Below are 22,044 nucleotides of genomic sequence, written 5' to 3' on the forward strand. Positions count from 1 at the left end.
CAAAAATGCGTTTATAATTGTACGATCTTTTGAATTTGTTTTGTTATAGTATCAAGAGGCACGGTAGTGCCTCATGCCAAATATACGCGCAGCGAGGCACCACCTGCCTCTTTTTTTTAATAGTACTACACTCTATGGCTACGGTCCATTTGACGCTACAAATGCTTCGAAGCGTTTGATTGATCAATCGAAACAAAGATTTTTACGAATTGACCAATCAAAGAATGCTTCGAAACGTTTGTAGCGTCAAGTGGACCGTAGCCGAAAAAAGCTCTTTTGTATTCTGTTATACTTGTAACATTTATTAATCTTAGCAAGTATCAACATAATATATATTACAAACGTATATTATCCACGCATCTCGTACGCCAGCTTTACAAAAGTATTTAAATAGAGCTGACTTATAATCTATATGTACAGTTTATATGCCATATTCGTACATATACACAAGAGTTCTGTACAAAGTAGCCCATTTAAGGCATTACAAAACAAAACGTGTGAGTGGCTACATGAAAACAATGTGCTACTGAAAACGCGCGCGTGTGTGTGTGTGATGTGTGTAAAAATAAACATATACTACATATTTGTACTCAGTACATGTATGCTAAGAGCTTTGGTTCGATTATTTCTAAGTATTGCATTAAGTAGGTCATCCCTTTGTGAATAAGTAATTCATGATAAGATAAACTTTGTTACACGTATGTACAAAAATACAGCGTGTTCCAAAATCACCACGTGTTTCTAGTTATAAATGTCAAATCAAAATTGTAGAGAAAAATCAACCTTGAGTTACAAGCAGTTAAAATTCTTGAAACATAATAAAATACGTAACTTTGATGACAATACGTACTTTTGAGATCTGTTCTTTTTAGCTCACAAACTTGCATGGTTTATCTTTTCTTTTTTTCTCTCCAACATAGAAAGAAAAAGGGAAAGAACAGACTATTTATTAAATAAAACAGAGATAAAAAATGTCCCATCTTTCACCAAAGATCGGTGCAAAGACAGTCTCAGCGAGAGAACAGTGATTCTGGATCATCCTGCATCGCATAGAATTAGCATATGTACATGCAATATGTACATCATTAAAAAAATCTCTCGACTCTATGACTACTTTACGTTTTTACATTATTAATCCGTATCAAAAGTTTCTGTGCTACCTAAGCCACAGTTGCAAGACGCAAAATTAAAATTCGATTACGTTCGAACGATTTATGTCTCGTACATTGACGAGCAAAGTTACTTTTACGATAATCCATATCAGTCTTCTTAGTAAACTTAATATTAAGCGTCGTAACTAAGGCATTACCGATTCTCGTGCATTCTACGAGATAAAGTTAAAAATTTGACTAGAAGAGAATACGTTCAGGAAACGCGTCCAGAAATAAGATCGAATTCTAGTCGCACAGTTGATTACTTGTAATGTTGTACGTCGTCTAGCATGTTATCCGACGATGACAACGTCAAATTTCGTTCTTCGTGCATACCTTTGGCATAATTGATTTGTTGCGACACCTAGAAGAGTGAAAAAAAAGAGTTAACGAGTGCAAACGTTTGTAGAGCCGCAATGAAAAAGAAACCGATGTATGCTTCGTATTTTACATAAATACTTACTCGCTTTGCTACCTCTTCGTTATCGCAGCGTACCTTCGGCCGTCTCAACAATTCGGCTAATCCGTCTAGATTGACCGCGGCCGATGAATCGAATCTGGATATCAATTCTATGTAGTGCAAAATGACATTGTTGCTTTGGACCTTCTGCATCGGCTGGCAACGCAGGAGATCTGCCAGACTGACTTGAGTTACTACCGCTTTCGTGCCACCAGAGATAACGCGTACTCTCTCATTGGACACTAATACTTTAAGATTTTCCGAGCCACTGCACAAACACTCATAGGCGACAAAAAGTTCAGAATAGTCGCGATTATTAATGCTGTACAGGAACTCCTGACCCTCAGCCTGCTGACGATTGTATGGTGGTAGTAATCCGGTAGAACCGCTGACGACACGCGGCGGTCGATCGCGCTTTGGTATTGCACGATGAGCGCTGTATATACAGAAAAAACAATATTAAATTTTAGTATAAAATTAATATATTTATTTTATATAAAATTAAAATTGATATATTCTGTTTAACAATCATTGTTTCATATAACAAAGAAATTAGATTCTTGCTTATATGTATATGATATAATGATAATCTTGTTTACATATATGTAATTTAATCTTCTTTAAAAAATCTGATATCTTAATTTTAAGAAAATATTATAATATCTTCCCTATAAGCACATATATATAATATTATTTAATATTAAGTAATATTTTAAGTATATTCTTAGAATAATAAGTGTACATTTAATATTCTAAGAATATACTTAAAATATTAAATAATATTATGTGCTTATAGAGTTTATTTTAATATTATAATAGTCATCTAAAGAGCATAATCGTTTTGATAATAATGTTAAAACATTCTAGTTTGTGATTCAAAGATTATTTTTCCTCTCAATCGATAAAAATTATTATTGAATAAAGAAAATATATTTTTCTAATTTCTTGATGAAACTATATCAAATTTCTTTATGTAAACAAATTATATTTGTTTAAAATTATAATTTCATTTAAATATTTTACATTTCAAAAATAATAGTAATAGTTTCAAAATAATATTTATTTCTATATATAACAAAAATGGATTGAATATCGAGATACTTGCTTTTAGTCATTAGAAAAATTATGACAATTGTATTACCTTCTACTTGTCTCTCGTACAGCACTAGCTGCCTCCGTTGCCAGATCTAGGACACCAACAACAGGTTTCGTTATCGTACCTACTACTCCTCTTCCAAAACCAGCGAAAAATCCCTGGAATTGTACAATTATCCATTATTTTTAAATGTTATAAATAATATTTCTATAAAAAAAACAAGATTTATTTTAAAATATTTACTGGAAAACCTTCGTTGGTTGCACCGTCGTATGTCTGTTTGAATATGCTGGTGACACCACCAAGAAGACCAAAACCGAAACCCTTTAACCCAGCTACCAAGTGATCGCTGCTACCTGTCGTGTTAGCTCGGATTCTCTGCCTGGCTTCTTCATGCCTTTCGTCCATAATAACTCTTCCTAAACCGTCTGACAGAGATTCTGTCACTTTTGCTGCCGAATTCGAAATACCGTGTGTAACATTTTTCACTAGACTTTTCACGCTGCCTTCGTAGATAAGACCAGAAACACCTTCCGTGACATCATTCATGAATCCAAGAGGATTTCCTAAGAAATCCACAGAACCTAGAATTACTGCAGCTTGCCATTTCAATTCCTGAAACATCATTTATTTATTAAATGAATAAATAATTAAATTAATAAACAAGGGAAAAAAATTAAAATTTGTATTTGTTTTTACATCTTTATAGTGCTTTATGATGGAATGTATTAAGAATTGGCTGCTTTCAAAAGGATGTTTCTTAACAAATGGTTCCAACTCGATTGTGGCATTCTCAAAATTAATTAGAGTCAATCCCAATTTTCGCTTTACAGCCTGTAAATGATGTGACAATTTCATTGTAGTAAGAACGCTGAGTTTTACCTAAAAAAAGAAAAGTTCATGTGTGAATAAAATACTTTAATATTATGAACCAATAAATATTAGAGCCTCAAAGACATACTGTCTACGTACTTGATTAGGAACGAGTTTCAGAGCGCCAAAGTAATATCTTTTAGCATGTGCAGCAGATACTTCGGAAATAAATCTTTGTGCCTTGAAATCATTCTCATCAACGGGTACTTCCAACTCCGACTTGCCAATTCCGAGAAATGCTGCCAGTTTCAAGATAAATTTCTCTTCTAAGTGTACGCACAGAGGTTTGACACTCACTATGGCATGTTTATATATCTCCGCATTTTGATTCTTTGATTGTAATTTCTCCACCGCTAAATGAAGAGCAGGTCGTGACTCATCTTCCATACGGGAAGACCGTGATACGAATAAAACTGAAGTGCATTGCGCTTCAAACAGTTGATTGTCAATTTGCACGTCAGCCACACTCAGATTCAATGTGGTATTCAATGGAGTCTGCACTAAATCTAAGGAGATTGCAGCGAATCGTGCAAACAACAATTCTTCTACCGGTCTTTGCGATACAATGGATAATCCAAGACCAGTTGGTAATTTTAGTTCTAAATTTAACTCGCTAGAATCCATTTTTTTAATGTCAGCGTCGATCTGAGTGGGCCGATGACTTACGGCGATATGCGACCAATCGCGTTCCTCAAGTAAGGCAAATGTCTTCTTCTGAAATACAAAAAATCCTCGATAATTTGACTTGGAGATTTAAGTAATATTCTTAATTTATAATTCGCTTCTCGCAACGTTACATCATGTAAATAATTGTTTTAAAATTTAAAATAATATTGTTCTAATAAAATAAGCAACAAAATAATAGTAAATTGTAAAGCTGATATGTACCCTTTCCTTGATATCCAAAACTTGTAGAACCCGAGTTGGACCGTCAGTAGTCACTCTAATCGATAAGAATCCTGAACCCGGCCTCAACTTTTGTCTACCCACACGTTGTTCAATCGGCGGTGGATTGCTATGTGTCTGAGGACCCAGTACAGCTTCGCTCCCTAAAAAAAAAACAGCAAGATTTCTTTTATTGCGTGTGAAAATGTGCACAATATAATTGTACGACTCAAAAAGTTTGCAAATGCAAAAGCACTGTACGCCAGAGTACGATAAAGCCTTCGGTATACAATACGATTTTTTATGCTAGCTCGTATACGAGGCGTCTTAATACGTGTTCTGATTGGCTCGGATGATTATGTCACCAATCGCAACCCAATGAGGATACGTAGTAAGGTGCCTCTATGCGATTTAACATAAAAAATCGTATCGTGTGCCGAAAGCTTAACGCCATGATTGACTCATCTCACGAATTATTTAGTAACTTTACTTTTATTTGAAAGAATTTTATTCGGAAAAAATTAGGTTTTTTTTCTCGTAAAGACTTTATATAGAAAGACTTCCTTTTGTTTATCGCGCTTTGACGTTCCGGGAAGATATGCAATGCTTATAAGGGGAAAAAAAGAAAAAAAGGTAAAATAAGCATAAAGAAGGTATATATCATAGCACATACTTATGAGTAAGCTCATAGGAAATCGCCGATTTTAATGTGTACTCTAAAACTATACGTACACATTTGCCAACGGGCGACACTGCCGCCTGCAACATTCATGATCAATTTAGGTCTCTTAAGTCGAAAATAGCAAGAAAGACATAATGACAGAAATAGAGAACTCTTAACAACAAAATTAGATAATCATGGAAATTAGATAATCAGCAAACATAAAATTATAGAATGCAAAAGATAAAAATACAATATTGTAAAACAAATGTCGGGCACATATCATTAACGTTTTTTAAATGTTTAATATCAATTTGCCAATCTCAACGATACCGTACATTTAAAACTCTACTTTTACATTTTATGCTTCGCATTCACAGGTAGAAGCATTAAATTGGCATTACACACTCATATGAAAATGACAATTAACTCACAAATAAGAAATATGTTGAAGAAAAAAAAGCAAAATAAACATAAAAAAACAATGCAAACAGAACATATATCTGACGCGAGATGAAGCGTGTGACAAAAAATAATTTGCAATTTTCGCGATTTTTTTGTCGATTTAATTATAAAGCAGATGAGCGAATGCTAATGAAAGCAGCGTTCCAACCTTCATATAATCCCATAAAGCCATCTTTTGATTGAACACACATATTCTTATGCGCGCAGCATAGACGTCCGTCATCAGTGAACCGCCAAGTCTGCGTCGAACGTCGCCGGGGGTCTGGCTTTCTCAGGGCGAGAGAACAATAGGTAAACGGTTGCGGTGCAGTACCTGCTATATCCAAAACGAATATCGTGTCCGGAACTTTCGAATGTTTGTCTCTTGGTGGGCTAGAACCTGTCTCATTAAAATTATACACATCAGAACAAAGTATATTATTATCATTATTCTACATAATCTCTATATAAATTGTTATATAGAGTTTAAATAATTTGTTGACATTTCTTATATTACCTTCATGTTGTAATTGTCCATCACCAGTCATTCTCCAAAGCTGCGATCTATCACCATATTGTTTTCTCCGAAGAGCAACCCAACCACCAGAACCAGCTTCTAAGACCAATCTCTGAGTTTCTACATCTAATGGATCTAAATTACTCTCACCTGTTCCGAGATCAGAATCGGTTTTAAAGGTGCCTGTCAGAATAAAAAAGCATAATCAATATTTATCATGTAGACATACTTAATTTTTTATTCTATCTATTTTAAGTATAGTACCTGTAAACGCGATATAAATAAAATTTTCGTAAGTCAGTCCTCTACCCTCTCCTAATATATTTAAGTCGTAAGAAGCTGTCACGCCTCCAGGTGCTGTCAGTACTAGACCAGCAGTTTTTATTGGTTCGTCTAGAGCATATGGTACCGATGAATGAGATCTCACGGTCCATTGCAGATTATCGGGAACTCCGATCTACAAATACAGATTTGCAAATTGAACGATTAACCCAAATAAATAAAAATAAAAGCTATAATTAATAAAAATAACAAAAAGCTAATATAATGTACCTGATTAACGAGCAAAGGAACTTCCGAGAAATTATCTACTCTTATAGGTGGTGGCATAGTATCGGCGTCAGTGAATACAATGAAGAAGGTGGTTTCTTGCAACACTACGTCTACTCGTAGAAAATGCATTTTTCCTGTTATATCTCTGACGTTAACGGTCAATGAATAATTGTCATCCAATCTGATACCGCCTGACCACATACAATCCGAAACGTTAGTGATCCTGACGCAGAGCAATAAATCTTTATCCAGTCGTGGCCAATGAAAAGGCATATGGCAATCGGGCATAGTTGTTATATATGTTGCCTGAGCATCTGGATGGGACTAAAATCCGACGATATTACTGAGTAAAATTGAGCAACAAAAATGGTCATTCTATTGTTTTTTCTTTTTTTATACTACAGGACTGAACTTTTTATCTTTCTTTGTTTTTTTCATATTAAAGAGAAAAAGATAAAAAATTGTGCAAAAAGTTTTGTTTTGGGATGTGAAAAAGAATAAACCTTTTGACCTCATCGTGATTATAACAACTTACGATAGTCGTTGTAAAACATTTCTGAGCCAGTTCCAACGTATAAGATGATTTATTGTGCAACTGATATCTTGGTGATAATGTAACCACTGTAGTGGCTCGGTATCTTCCTCTTGCTGCACGAGTGGCCACGCTAATCAAGTAAACTATATCGGGTCTGCCATCGCGTAGACTAATTCTTAAACGATGAACCTATAAAAAATATGATCGATATCAAATTGAAGTAGTAAGTTTTATGAATTTATTCTGTATGAATCAGAATGATACTAATAATATTATAAAAAAGTTAAACACACAATCACACAAAAGCACACAAATACATATATGTATAACATTCTATGATTGGCTAATTCGTAAAATTCTTTATTCTGATTGGTCACTCAAATGCTTCAAAGCATTTGTAGCGTCAAGTGGATCGCATCTATAATGTATTAATTGCGTATAAAATAATAAAGTTGTTAAAACAAAAATTAAAATCAAAATTTTACATCAAATATATTTACGTGAATTCCAGGCTGCAAATGAAAATACTGAGACCACTGTGGTATTCCATGGGGATGAACTTCCGTTCCGATTCTGACTGACAAAGTTCTACTGGCCTCCTCATCGCTGAACGAGAATAGCAACGGCGCTACCATCCTCGCTCTTTCGTGCTCCTCGAATTGTCCAGCCGCCTCGATGCCGACTCCCTCTTGTCGGAACACTAACGGTAAACCGGTCTTGTTTATAATCCAATAAGGAGCGGCGATGTTGATTTGCATAGCTGCACCTTTTTCCACGACTACAGCCGCCTGTAGATAGAGCATTCTGCTAGCGGAATCCAATAATTTGAGGCGAGCAGTAAAAGAATTGCTGTTCGGTGGCAGTATTATCTGAAATATATATGATTGTGTTTAGATAATATCATATTAATTAAAACTAATTATTAATTAAAACAAGATAAATAAAGTCATCAAGAATAAAATTCAATGTGATAAAATTTTACTGTTATCAGTTGTCATACGTACTACTCCGTATCCTGGATAACCATCCAATTGAATCATAATTTCCAGTTGCTCGTTCAAATTCGCACAATGCAAATCCGCATTGCAACCAGGCGCAATTCTACCGCCTTCCATTCCTGCCTCGTATGTCAATTCATATGGCAATAAGTTCGTCAACGTTATGGGTGCCATTACTGTAATCATATGCGCTGGTAATACTTGCATACCGTCAGGTGGATAATTACTTCGTCTTACGGCCACGCACATCCTGTAAAAAATGAAAAAAAGACAATACAAACTAAATTTTATTAGTTTCAGAAAAGAGCTCCGTTTCACATACCTGAATAAGTTGTTCTGATTTGTCCGACAAGTGACAAAGTTTTCTGATACTTCTAATGGTTTCTTAACTATTGTCCAGTCCACCGATTCCATACAATATTGAAATAAATAGTTCGAGATGAGCGGTTTAAAGCACATCTGTACCCCGGTATGCGTCAAAGGTACAGACACCACCGATTGCGCCGGTACTTGCAGAATTCTTCCAGTACTAGTTGAGGACAGCGGTAAGTCTAAAAAATTAACAATTGTTGATTAAATTTACTATTCATTATCAAGAACAAATCACACAAAAGATTTAAAAACTGACATCCAAGTTGGTTTAATGATTTCTCCATTTTGATTTCAATCGAGTGAGCTAGTTTGTTGGACACCTGAAGGGCTGATCTAATTGTAACTAGCTTCCTGGCGGATCCTTCAAGTTCTACAGCAAACACTAGTCTAGCTTTCGATGTAATCGACTGAAACTGATTATTATTATTATGATAATATTTATAATGGTCCAAGATTAACTCTATTGAAACAAAAGATACATGCAATATGTACAAGTACAAAACAATTAAAAATTTACAATCTATATTTTTATAAAAAATATATGTAATATGCAGCGTTATCTCAAGAGATACAAAATAATAAGTAATAAACAATAATGCTCGTTTTAATCCGAATACAAGGAATGTAAGTATGTATATAAAGTAATATTTAAACCATACCTGAAATCCTGAAATATCGGCATTTGCATATCGGAAATAAATGCCTACGCGATCGACGGTCACAGGATCCACTGGCTTCCATCCCTCGACCAGAACCGCAATCTGATGCCTTCTGACAATATGTGTCGCGTGATGTCTCAACTTGGCTCTCACTTCGAACGTAAATGGTGTGGTGTTTCCCGGAATCACTTCTATCCATGTGTCATCTTTGTCTAGGATGTTTTTCGTTTGAGATGACGCTTTGCTGTCGTCTATCGTCTCATCCGTAGTGGCAATAAATGTTTTAAACCAAAGTCGACAGCCAGTATCATTCTTTAAGGCAAAAGGTATAAATGGTGATCGACGCCGATACACTTGTCCCTTCATCGTTGATTTACCGGCGATAGCGTTTCCATTAGAAAAATAATAATCCTGCGTCCAGTTGTGTTTGACTAGTTGCACGAGTTCCACTAACGTCAACGTGACATTAACGTTCACAGAATCGTAGGAGTTGATGGACACATGTAATCTCTTCGGATCCAACGAACTGGTAACCATCTGTTCCCAATCAATATTCGCTCGCCAAGGTTCGATGAATGGTTCCCAACCGCTTAATACTCTATTGTAATAGTCCACGCCGATAGTGGCGGATAATGAGCCAGGCTGTTGACTAAATTTCCGCAAGTTAAAGTCTCCCAAGGTGATTTCTAGAAGTGGCACGTCAGCGTCGCGACAGTCATCGATGATACAGATTCGCATGCAGGCTACCTGCAATTCTATACCTTGAAAAACCGAATCGTCGTTCGTTGCGACCGTTTCGACACTTGTCGGCACCGCATTTTGTGTCAGCCATAGAGCGGCATCGTCCAGCTGACCATCACATTGGTCTAATGCGTGTCTGCAATCGGCTTCTGCGAAACCTAAAGTAATCAGCTTCAGCACCTGTCTGTCCATTGTCTGACCGCTCTCGATGAGCGCATCATTCGATCTTTGCTTCGCCCATAGAGTTTGTTTGGGAAGAGACTTCAACATCCTGGAGAACATGGTCACATCGTTGTAGCTCAGTCTCACGCGCAACGGCTGCAGTTGAATTTCCAGACACTTGTCTTGAGTTAGATCTAAGCTTGCTCCAACCGGATCGATGATCGATAGGGCAGTCTCATTTTCCATACCTAGGATGCATGAGAATAATTCACAATGTGAGAGATTGCAGGAGAGTGGCTTCTCGCCTTCTTGCGGCGTCGAACGATACGACAAGACGGCAGTCGTTTTAAGAATCACAGCATTAGTGTCGAGAATCGCGGTGTCTTCGACGATGACCAACTCAGAGTCCGTGATATTGATTTTTAGTTCAAACGGTATGGCGATTGCGGCAGTATCTACATCGGCCTCTTGATTTACAATTGATATGTGCATGGCGCCGGGTATAGGATCCGGTTCTGGCGAGTTCAACAACAGGAAATCTCGCACGGCTTGCCACCAATCCAGGATGGCGGTTAATCGCATGCTGTGCAGTAGAATGGTGGTCGCCGCGTAAGCTTTACGCTTCCGATGATGCACTTCCGCTTGGACACGCTCCTGTACGGCCTCGACGTTGGCCGTGTCTCTCAACGGCTGTAAAATATGCGTGAACACGTTGCATTGTCGATCTATCGGCTCGTTCTGAAAACGCGTGTCCATGATCAAGATCTCCTGCGACACCAAATCAATGTCCTGCGAACCGTCGCTCAGCGAGTCCAGCGTTAACCGGGACTTGATAAAATTGATGCATGCGAGCGCCGCAATATTGTGACTCGGGTGCAGCTTCACCGTTACGTTTACCAGCTCGAGAATTATGCAAGATCGAGTCCACGTCTTTGCACGATTGTCTACAGTCGGGATCGCGTATTCCACTGTGTGATTCAAATCTTGCACAAGAAGGCGTAGATCATCCAGATTTTCGCCGATATTGTAGGACAGCAGGCCGCGGATCAGCATGTACTGCTCCGGATCCAGAGCGCAGTCCATCGTTGATAATATACCGTGTATGCTGAGATCAGGTATGTCGCGGCTTATGTAAGTGTCAAGATTCCGCTCGATGCGTAATTTCAAGTGACACTTTTCCGTGAGTAACGAGGAGCCCATCTTCTTAATGAGAAAGCCACCCACCATCAGGGCATTCGCGTCCTCGTTTAGATTCGAATCGCATTTGAGTCGACGCACAGCGTACACGTCCATGTTGACCAGCTCAAGTAGCATTACGTCTAGCAAACAATCCGGAACAAGTAATGACGTGTCAAATCTATTATGCGCTGTGAGCTCTCCTAGATCTAGAAGAATCAGTTCGTCGGATCTGGAACTCACCGGCAGCAGTATCACCGGCGCGCCGGCGTGCAACTGCAACGACAGTCGCGTACCACGTCTATTCGTATCTATGACGGCACCGACGCCGGCCCGCAGATTTCGCATAATGCTCCACAGTTGCGAGAAGTGGCTGAAGAAGGCCTGCAATTGCGCCACAAATCTCTGAGTGTGAACGTAATGTACAGCGGACATCTCCAACTTGAGCCGCCCGTCATGAGGCCGATCGTCGCAGTCGGCGTAGCTCGAGTACTGAAAGTTCAGCGCCTTCCTGCCGGACGTGAGGAATCTCTCGCGGTAGAATCGGCCGTGCGGCGTCAGGTCCAGTAACGACATCGAGCCCAATGATCCCGACACCTTGGTCTTGCCATCCACTGTTTTGATGATGTGCATGCTGGCGTTGGATACATTGGCCTTAGCTATCTCATGCTCCAGCTGTGTCAGCACCAGCGTCAACGATCTCACTTCTATCTCCGTTTCCGATCTCACCGGCAAATTGTCGTCTACTTTGCTCGCGTTGGTGCTATCGCTGTCCGGCGTGGCACGATGCGCGGCAATTTCGTCATTCGCAGACCCGGACAGGCCTGCAATTCCAAAGAAGTCAAACACCACCATCCACGACTCCACGCTTATCACTAAGTCCAGGCAATTGAAGTCCACGGTTACCATTTTGCAATGGAATCGATCTTCCGGCGCGATGCAATCATTCTTTTCCGGATATGTCATGGTGATGCTCATTAGCACCAAGTTCTCTTCACTGGTAATGCCGCCGGGCGATGGCGGTGGCGTATTCGGTGTGTCGGCCGATGATATCGTCGGTTTCCTGCGCCAATGCGGTGGAATGGCGTCGTACAAAGCATAGGTCTCCAACCGATCCGGCAGACTGCCGCGTCCAAAGGCATTCTTATATTGCCGCGCGAACGCGAGATCCGGACACGATTTAGACGCGCCCGTAGGCAGTTTCGCGCGCGTAGATGCCGACGACTGCATCATGCAACGATGACGCGAGCCGACCGCGCACAGAAGATCTTCCATCAGGAGTGAGCGCAGTGCGACCTGCACGCTGGACTCGTTCCGATGTAATTTGTCGTACTTGACCACGAAATCACGCATCGATAGTTCTACCAGTGGCTGCTCCGAGTGCGCTTGCTTCAGTTCCACGCTGAGGATCGGCAGCTCAAACGAGACCTTCACGCAGAGATCGAGTCTCTCCGAGTAGTCAGACATCCCGTCAAGATCGTCGTATTCCGATACCGCTGTCGTACCGGTCACAGTAGGCATGGAGAACAACCGGTGAGTGGTGTCAAGTAATTGCTCGTACTGGCCACGCGACAATGATACCTTCAGTGGTGTTATCACGGCGCCATGCACCTGTACAATGGGACTATTGCCTGTAAAATCGCCGTCGAGCAGAAAACTCATGCTCTGCGTTAAGGTGTTCTGCTTCTCGACCAAAATCTTCAGTGTCGTGTCGTGTAATATTGGCTTGCCAGACTCTTTGCACGAGTACATTTCCTCGGCTCTCGGCAAATTGCTTTGCGATTGCCCAATGTTGGCGGACACTTCGAGAGAATACAGATTCATGTCGCGCACCTCCAGCGTGACCTTGTGCTTCGCCATGGATCCCAAGTGAGGCTCGTGTCGCAGCGACATCGTACCGAGATGGGCGACAAATACCTGTTTGCTGTGAGAAGAACGTGGAATCACAAGCACCGGGCTTTCCAGAAGCACGTCCAATCTTAGCGACAACGCGCTTGTATTGTCCAGATCGATCGAGACACTCGGTAACCTTTTACGTGGTGGAATAGTCCAATCGTCAGCGTTTACCAGACCAATCGCCATATCGGTGGCAGCTGCACTGATTTGGCGCGCAAAATTGCTCAGGTATTGCTTGAATTCATCAGCGCACGAACGCAATTCCGATATTAGATGCGGCGCGTGAGTATACCAAACGCTGGCCACGCGTATCGTTAGATCAAGATCGATTTCTGTTCCGTCCTCCTCACTGACTTGCCTGGTGTTGCGATTGGCCATAAATTTGAACGCCTCCGGCTGATCGGATAGGCTACTAAAATGTTCGAGTGGATGATGCTGCGGATCTGCCAGAGGATCCCTACCCACACTAATTATCCGCTGATGAGTTTTGCCGGTTGGCGTTTGATCGAGAACCTGTACTCCACCGAGAGAGCCCGAGATTGATGTATTCGCGGCTAAAGTCGCCTGTATGCGCGCATCTGACATGGTCGCCGTGGCGATCTTCTGTCCCACCAAATGATTGTCCTGCATAACCGCGCGCAAAAGTAGCACGTTCAAGCGATGAAAGTCAAAAGTGATTTCAGTTCTTGTTGACGTTGATCTCGCTTCTGTACTTTGACTCGACAAAGAATCGTCTCGGTTCGCGACATATGTCCGCCGCGACTTTTGTAATGGTAAAAGTCTTCGGAAAAAGCCCAGTAATTCCACTATCGTCTCCTGATTGGCTATGATGTCAAGATTGTTGAACTGTATATTTGCCATTCTTAAATTTTCCGTGAGGTCGTCTACTAGCGTTAATTCCACGACGATCAACGCCTCCGAGTCCAATTTTTCTAGACCAATCAACGAATTGTTCCTGGGTGAAAGCGGAGTCTTGGGTTTGTTCACCAGAGTGGACAAGGCATTGGTCAGGGCGATGGGAGAAGTCAATCGTGGATGTCTTGTGGAGTCTGGTGACTCGGGTGATTCTGGCGAGACGGGCGACGTTGGCTCCGAATCCCTTAATCTACCAGAAACACTATCCATACCGACATGCTTGTGGCTAGCCACAAGCAATTCGAAATCTGGCCCGAATTCCTGAAGAGCATCAACTAAAAGCAGACCGTGGACAGAAAGGGAGACGCTCAGATCTGCCATTCTTTTGCTAAGAGCTGCTCGAACGCCAGACACTTGCAGCTCCGCCACGCTACGACCCCTCGATTGCAATTCAAAAGCCATCTGATCGATAATAAATTGCACCATCACTGCATGGCTCAAGGAACGATCTAGATTTTCCTCCTTCCTGGGACTTTTCGGTTCTACACTAACAGCTTCCGTTTGCGGGATGCCAGCAGAGTGAGAGAAGCTCGACAGCAAATTATAAATTAAACGTATCGCGCCCACTTTCTGTTCGTTCACGTGCACTACCAGTCTTGGCAGGTTACCGGATACCGTAACCGACGGGAAATTAGGATCCGAAGTGGTAAAAACACGTCGCTCAACTTGCAACGATATATTAAAACGTTCGAGAAAGTGCAAGCTGGACATGCCTCTCGTGCGTACATGCTTCCAATTATCTTTTGTCTTACCCACTAAAATCTGCAGGTCTACCAAATCGATCGAGTACTGATCGTACAATTTCTTGTGTAACTCGGTCTCAGATAAACCTTGGAAATCGTGTGGGAAACCGTTTTCCTGGCTACCGGGTGGAGTGGAGCAAGGTGTCTCGTATCTCTCGTCTTCATCGTCACTATTGTTCGTCGACTCTGTTTTCAGTACCACCTGATTCAGATTCACGTCGTTCGATAAGTGTAACTTGCCGAAGTCGACCATCACCACGGCCGCATTAGCATCAACAAAGCTCTCCACTAATAAAATCTGTGGCGCAGAGATCTTAAATTGTAAATCCCAAGACGAACGGTACACTAAATCTCCATCCAAGATTTGCTCCCAATTCTTAATCAACTGCCTCCTCGTGCGACGCTTCATCGCCTGGAATCGTTGATTGGACGATACCGATCGATGTGGCTTGCACATAAAATCTATCAGCCAGTAAATCACAATTGGATTATACACAACATCCAAGGATTGCGAGTACACATGCAACAAATGATCCACATTAACGTGCAGTGGTCTTTTTTCGTAAATTAGCTCGAACAAATGATGCGGCGTTTTTGTTAATTTCTCTGACGAATTGCGGACACGTGAGGATATACCGTTAGACGCAACTTGAGGTTGCACCAAGATGGGAAACGTGGAGTTCTCCGTGAGAAAATCATGCAGGTACAACGCGCCCAAACTAATCGAGAACTTGTGTGATCCGGATCTAGGTCGTGAATCGTAGCTCAGATTCACTCTTTCAAATTTCAGTTCTATCACAGTTTTCCTGCCGTTGCTCCCGTCTTTTTCAGTGCACAATGATACTGCGCCTTGCACCAGAGCAAAATTAAATTGTCCGAACACTGCGTCGCGACGCAGAAGAGTGTCATCATTTACGGTGTCCGCTAAAACGTCCAACAGTTCCCCGTCAAAAGTTGTCGAGCTACTTCCGTTTTGCGTTCCATTGTTACTGTGAGGTGTCTTCGAGTACCAACCCCACCATTGTGGGAACCATTGCTCGAGCATGCCACGTCCCTGTGGCACCTTCATATTAAGTTCTTGTTGTGGCTTTACAGGTCTCATTTTCTCCATAGCCAGTTCCCTCAACACCCGAAGCTCATCAAAATTACGCTCGTTCTCAACTTTTTCCTTCAATATTTTAATTTCAGAAGATAAGATCGAGGTGGGTGTGCCTATTAGAAAAAATAAAATTTGAGAGAAAATTTTCATCATTTCAAGAAGGCATCTGTTAAAAATCTGTTAAAAATGCTAGAAAAAGTATTTACTTGTACCTAACAACTTAGTGTATGCTTGAACGTAACAGACGTTCTCTTTGGCTCTGAGAAGTATATTTTTCCAGGACGGTTTTGGTTTAAGCGTGTCTCTACCGAGATGACACCTAGCGGCATACTTCCACCACTCTTTGCAAGCTTGTTGAACAGGAAGCGTTGGCCTACAACGCCACTGCTGTTTACAGCGATCTATGCGGTCAAGCTCTTTGATACACTTGACAATCTCTTCGTATTGAAGCTGAAAGAATAATTTATTATATTACGCAAATCAATCGTGTTTAATCGTATATCGACATTATTATTGCTGCTATAAGACTCACATCTGTGATTGATAATGGTACTTCATCCAAGAGTAAATCTACTATGATACGCGGTTTATTTATAGACCTCAATGGTCGTTCGGTTCGATCCCTCTTAATGTGTGCTCTTGCATTCACGGGCGATAAGATATGTTGTTGAATCTTATTTTTGCTCATGGCGATCTAAAAATTGTTTATAAAATAAAGATGAACAAAATTGATTAATATGCTGTGCTACCATGCAAACTGAATTTTATAGATCTTACAGCCAGATCGCCTAAGTTAAGACCACCAAAAAGTTGATCTTTCTTCACATGGTTCCAATAAACCGAAAGACTATCAAGTTCCATTAGCTTAAATGACGCATCCGTAAGATTCCAAGATGTAGAACTGGGTATCCAGCTGGCATCACAACTTTGAGCAGTTAATGCTTCAATTGTAATGCCAAATGCAATACCATCATCTATGCAAAAAAGATTAAAAGTTTTAGCAAGAATATAGTAAACATATGACAAACCAATTTTTATTGATACATAAATAAATGTTATAATTAATACAATTTTATATAATTATTTTTCATTATAATTGTATATAATATGTGCAATTATTATATACAATGTTATTAGCTAATAAATATGTAACAAATGTTTTGATTCATTTAAAGTCATCCTAAGAATGTCATAAGTAAATCACTTAGCAATTTTATTTATAACACACTAAAGATTATAAAATTATATTTTACATTTTAATGTGCTTCATAAATGCATTGTGTTATTCTCATTAGTCTTTATTTATACTTCAATTTTTATTCGCATTATACTCATTATATGACTCTTTACTTACCATCTGGTAGTGTAACACCATCTTCATACCTAATATGAACATCTTTGATATTCAATTGCAAATTTTCAATAATGTTTGTTACTAGAGATGTGCCATAATTTAGCCACGAACTATAACTCGAAGCATAGTAACCAGGATCATGCTCTATATCAGCTCTCCATCTAGCTTCTAAAGCATCCAGTCGACTGAGTTTGTAATCTAGTATTGCTTGCTCCTCCGCCTCATTGTCATACTACAGATATTTATTTTTAAACTCATTATTTAAAATATTTGTATAACATAAATTCATATAATATAAATATTATATAATATTAAGCTTTTATCAAAATTTTAAAATGGTAGACAAAATTATAACACTTTACCTCATCCAAATTAATTGGTCCCGCCACTAAATAAAGTTGCTCTATACCTATCACCCATGACGCAGTCCTTATTTGTCTGACTGGCACTTGCAATCTAACTTTACCGATAAAACCAGCCTTGATTTCCATCGGCAACCCAATATGACGCAGAGCTTCACGTTTCAGAGGTAAGTTTTCCAGTTCAACTTCCCCTAATGTAAAATAGGCATCCATTAGGAAAACGACATATAAATACGATAACTCAGTTATGTAATTAATTAATCATTGTGTAGAAAGTGTTAAAGAATTAAAGATATGATACAATATAAACTTATTCGTTGTAAATCAATATAGCATACAAATCAGAGATGTGTAATTATTAATTATAAATATACATATATATCATTAACTAACAAATCATTCTTTAAGTGTGTATTATTCCGCACGGCAAAACAAATGCCGTAACGCTCTTATGGTGATAGAGAAGGTGACAACAAATGCGCAGTGCGACATAACCTCACCCGACAACAAGGCAATGCTCAGCTGATCCGTGTTTAGATTCTCGACGTATTTGCCGAGATAATTGTTCAGCACCCAAGCGACGAGTCCTTCCAACATTTTGATCGTGCGATATCTTTGCCACTGTCCAGCCGAAAATATCTGCGTGAATGCGCACAAGTGGCCTCATAGGTTATGGTTTTTTATATTTTGTGCGAAGTTTCAGGACCTGCGAAATAACAGCGCGTAAAAGTAACACGATTCAACGACTCATACGTAACTCTCGCGCGACTGATACCTTTCGTATCTCGACTGTCGTTGCATTTCTCATTAAAAATTCGAATTTCACTGTCGACCCCAAGTTCCATTTCAAATAACGATTTCTCACATTGATAACCACCGTCGACTACTACACAGTGACAACCACTGTTCGCTAAAAAACGCGATTCGTCACCATTGCGTCATGTATGAATCGTCTTGCAATTCGTTGAAACTTCTTACATAATGTTCAAAATAAAATTCTTGACCTTCGGTAATATCTATTCCTCACTTTTATCTCTAATTTATGATCTTTAATTAATGAATAAAAATTATAATTAAATGTTAAAGCCTCTCGTTATTATAATATCGCTACCATTACAAGAGAAAAATTGTTGAGTAATACCAAAATTATCCTCTAAAAAATGTATTCTTTTGTTATTATTTATATAATTACTTTAAATTAATTAAATTAAAGATTTTGATTTTGTTAAATATTATTTATATTTAAATATTGTAATCTTTTTAAAAATTAACAAAAATTTGTAAAACAATAACAATTAATGTAATTTATGAAATAAATTTAATATTTATATAAACAAGTTTATATATATAAATTAAGTAACAAAGAAAAATATTGTTTTTTATATGGGAATGTTTTCTACCACAATTTTTTCTTAGCTACATTTTTTAATTAAAAAAAAGTTAATAAATTAAAATTTATGTGTTTAAAAATAATTAGTTATTTAAAAGTTAGGTTAAAATTTTAACTTAAGTATTAACTTTTTAATTTGATTACTTTTAATTTTTTAGTTATCATTTAACCCTAATTAATATCTAGTATTTTAAAATTTTTTAATTTTAATACCTAACAAAAATTCACGCTCTTTATACCGGAGTCTATTTCATTTGTCTTTTTCGTATCAATCCTTTTAATAGAAAAAAATCTATTTAGAGAAAAAACGAAACGTAGCATTAATAATCTTTTGTAAATACATTGTAATGCTGTAACTGTGGTTTAAAAATTTATTATAAGAAAAAATAAGAAAAGAGAAACTTGATTTCTTTTACTAGTAATAGAGTCAAGCCTATTTTCAAATTTCAAACATGCTATTCCTCGACACGTCATGGATCGCGATTCTGCCGCCTATCGATTGGGTCGAGGATCGATTGTACGTAATTTCGTCGGCGGTCGGAGGTCGGAGTCGGTTGCGAGCGGCAATCTGGCATTTCTGGCAATGTGGCTATGTGGCATCTGCGGCAAAAAAAGGATTTCTAACCTGACTTCCAAGCGCGTTCGCGCGTTGTCCGATTAGGTGAAGAAGCGACATAATGTCCTAGAACACGGATTTCACGGAGTGCGCCGGAGAGAAACGCGCGTGTATTATATTAGCTATGTCTGCATGCGGTGGACGAAGATGAATCTGCCGTTGATTGTTTTCGGAGTCCTCTGTTTCCTGGACGTATTTAGGTCCTCTTGCGCATGGGACAACGACGAGTTGGAAGTGTTCGACGTAGTCGAGGAGGTCAATCAAAATTTTTACGATGTACTAGGCGTTACACAGGTACTTCTCTGCAGATGTTTGAACGTACACATTTGCGTGATGTCGATGTAATTACATGAAGAAAGACGCGCGCGGAGCGACGTGTCTGCCTGATTAAAATTGATTGACGTAAATTCTCTTTTCTTCAGTCCGCGAACGCCTCGGAGATCAAGAAGGCTTTCAGACGTCTGTCGTTGCAACTGCATCCGGACAAAAATCCAGCGGAAGACGCAGAGTTGCAGTTTAGAAAGGTATTTTAAAAATTGAGAAAAATACTGAAGTTCTGGAGTAAGTATATTGATATCTTTGAATTTTCTCTTTAGTTAGTCGCTGTTTATGACATTTTAAAAGATCCTGGAAAGCGGCAAAAGTATGACAATGTGCTCGTTAACGGATTGCCAAATTGGCGATCAGCGGTATACTACTATCGTCATGTCCGAAAAATGGGATTATTGGAGCTGGGTATTATATTGTTCATAATTGTCTCAATAGCGCAGTATATCGTATCTTGGGCGGTATATTTTGAAAAACGGTACACTTGTGTAAGTAGCATATCTATAAATAAGAGATGTATATGTAATTAATATATTAATATCATAATTACCACCTGTTATGTTATTATAGGAACAAGTTTTAGGCAGTAAACTTCAAAAGCTACAAAAGAAGAATAGAAAAAGCAAAATGGACGTTCCAGATTTAGCTGACTTTTTGGAAAAGATTCCTACTCCAACAATGTGGAACACCCTTCCATTTCAATTACCAAAGTGGATAATAGGTTCCATAATAGCTACACCTTACACTATTCGTCTTATTATACAACTCATAAAAGAGAGGAAAGAGAAGAAAAAGCAGGAAGAAGAGGAGGCATTGTATGTAAATATATAGCTTATTTCTCGCTATAATTTATATCGTTTATAAAAACTTGATCATTCATTCCAGAGCACAAGAAAACGAACAGCCAGAACCTGAAATAGTATCACGTGGGGTCAGGAAACGTAGGGCTGGCTTTACCCCACAAGAGAGAAGTGGTACTAATTCTAAGGAAACCATAAAGAAAGAAAATAGCGATTATACGAATCATGTCTATGAGAAACCAGCGGTATCTGGTGGCTTGTGGACTGATAATGATATTTTAGAACTGATAAAATATGTGAAGAAGTATCCTGGTGGAACTCCAGAACGATGGGAGAAAATCGCGAGCGTTATGAATCGTACGGTCACGGAAGTTACGCACATGGCTAAGAAGGTTATTAATTGTTGCACAATTTTTGTTTCTTAATAAATCAACTGTGGTTGAGTCGCGTGTACTTTACGTTAGGTGAAAGAGGAAGGTTTGAAGCCTGGTGAATCGGTGGAGGAAGTTTCTATGGAAGAAAAACCGAAGAAGATTAAGACCCGCAGTGAAAATGCTATCAGCAATACCGAGTGGAGTCAAGAACAGCAAAGGTCTTTGGAAGCGGCCTTAACGAAATATCCCAAAGGTGCATCTGTAGATAGGTGGGAAAAAATTGCAAATTGTATCGAAGGAAAGACAAAGGTATATCACACTATGTATTTTTTCTTATGAACTACATAATAATTTATCCAATCTTCCTTGTAATTTCAAAGTTATATTGTTTGTTTACAGGAAGAATGCCAAGTGCGCTATAGACAATTGGTGGAATTAGTGAAAAAGAAACAGCAGTCTCAATAGTTCAATTTGTATAGAATCCTGTTTTCCTGAATGTACTTTGAGCCAAGAAATAGTATTACTAAACAATACCCCCCCCCCCCAAGTGCAAAAGCGAAAAAAGTGATATTACTTGGTTATAGAAAATATCAATTCGTCTCTTGAAAGATTATAAATTTCCTGCAAATTCTCTCTCTCTCCCCCCCCTCTCTCTCTCTCTCTCTCTCTCTCTCCCCCCCCTCCTCTCTCTTTTATACAAATGGTGTGTCAACTACATTACTGTAATATAAATATGCGTCCATGAAAAAACTGTTATTGTAAGTTAGATATTACATCTAAGAGAAGGAAAGAATAATAGAAATCTTTCCTATATCATTTTATTAAATGTTATCGAGAATGTATTTATTTAATAAATTTATTAATTAATCAAGAGGGGAAAGACTGA

The 22,044-nt window shown here is 38.9% G+C and overlaps 2 protein-coding genes across 5 annotated transcripts; one reads left to right on the forward strand and one right to left on the reverse strand.

Annotated features, from left to right (window-relative positions):
- Positions 1–281: 281 nt before the first annotated feature.
- Positions 282–18,849, reverse strand: LOC105833331 (vacuolar protein sorting-associated protein 13D). 4 transcript variants are annotated; one of them, XM_012674991.3, is made up of 25 exons: positions 18,427–18,844; positions 18,152–18,357; positions 17,652–17,842; positions 17,290–17,521; positions 16,713–16,909; positions 16,468–16,629; positions 16,142–16,385; positions 9,204–16,048; positions 8,801–8,957; positions 8,495–8,723; positions 8,179–8,422; positions 7,675–8,043; positions 7,175–7,363; positions 6,640–6,963; positions 6,352–6,544; positions 6,088–6,270; positions 5,740–5,970; positions 5,198–5,224; positions 4,469–4,629; positions 3,680–4,294; positions 3,407–3,589; positions 2,951–3,322; positions 2,753–2,865; positions 1,615–2,047; positions 282–1,515 (listed from the first exon to the last, which is right to left on the reverse strand). In XM_012674991.3, the coding sequence occupies exons 2-25, from the start codon at positions 18,246–18,248 to the stop codon at positions 1,414–1,416; spliced, it is 12,093 nt and encodes a 4,030-aa protein (XP_012530445.2). In that variant the 5' UTR covers positions 18,249–18,357; positions 18,427–18,844; the 3' UTR covers positions 282–1,413. The 4 variants fall into 4 exon arrangements, with proteins under 4 accessions (XP_012530445.2, XP_012530446.2, XP_012530447.2 ...); XM_012674992.3 differs by having other exon boundaries at positions 16,148–16,385; positions 18,427–18,843; XM_012674993.3 differs by lacking the exon at positions 5,198–5,224 and having other exon boundaries at positions 18,427–18,843.
- A 731-nt stretch (positions 18,850–19,580) lies between these two features.
- On the forward strand, positions 19,581–22,031 carry LOC105833336 (dnaJ homolog subfamily C member 1). The gene is made up of 7 exons (XM_012675002.3): positions 19,581–19,951; positions 20,080–20,181; positions 20,254–20,472; positions 20,555–20,799; positions 20,870–21,176; positions 21,249–21,467; positions 21,558–22,031. Exons 1-7 carry the CDS (start codon positions 19,790–19,792, stop codon positions 21,621–21,623), a joined length of 1,320 nt encoding a protein of 439 aa, XP_012530456.2. The 5' UTR covers positions 19,581–19,789; the 3' UTR covers positions 21,624–22,031.
- Positions 22,032–22,044: the final 13 nt, after the last annotated feature.

The sequence above is a fragment of the Monomorium pharaonis genome, chromosome 3 (genome assembly GCF_013373865.1).
Source record: "Monomorium pharaonis isolate MP-MQ-018 chromosome 3, ASM1337386v2, whole genome shotgun sequence".
NCBI classification, from domain to species: domain Eukaryota; kingdom Metazoa; phylum Arthropoda; class Insecta; order Hymenoptera; family Formicidae; genus Monomorium; species Monomorium pharaonis.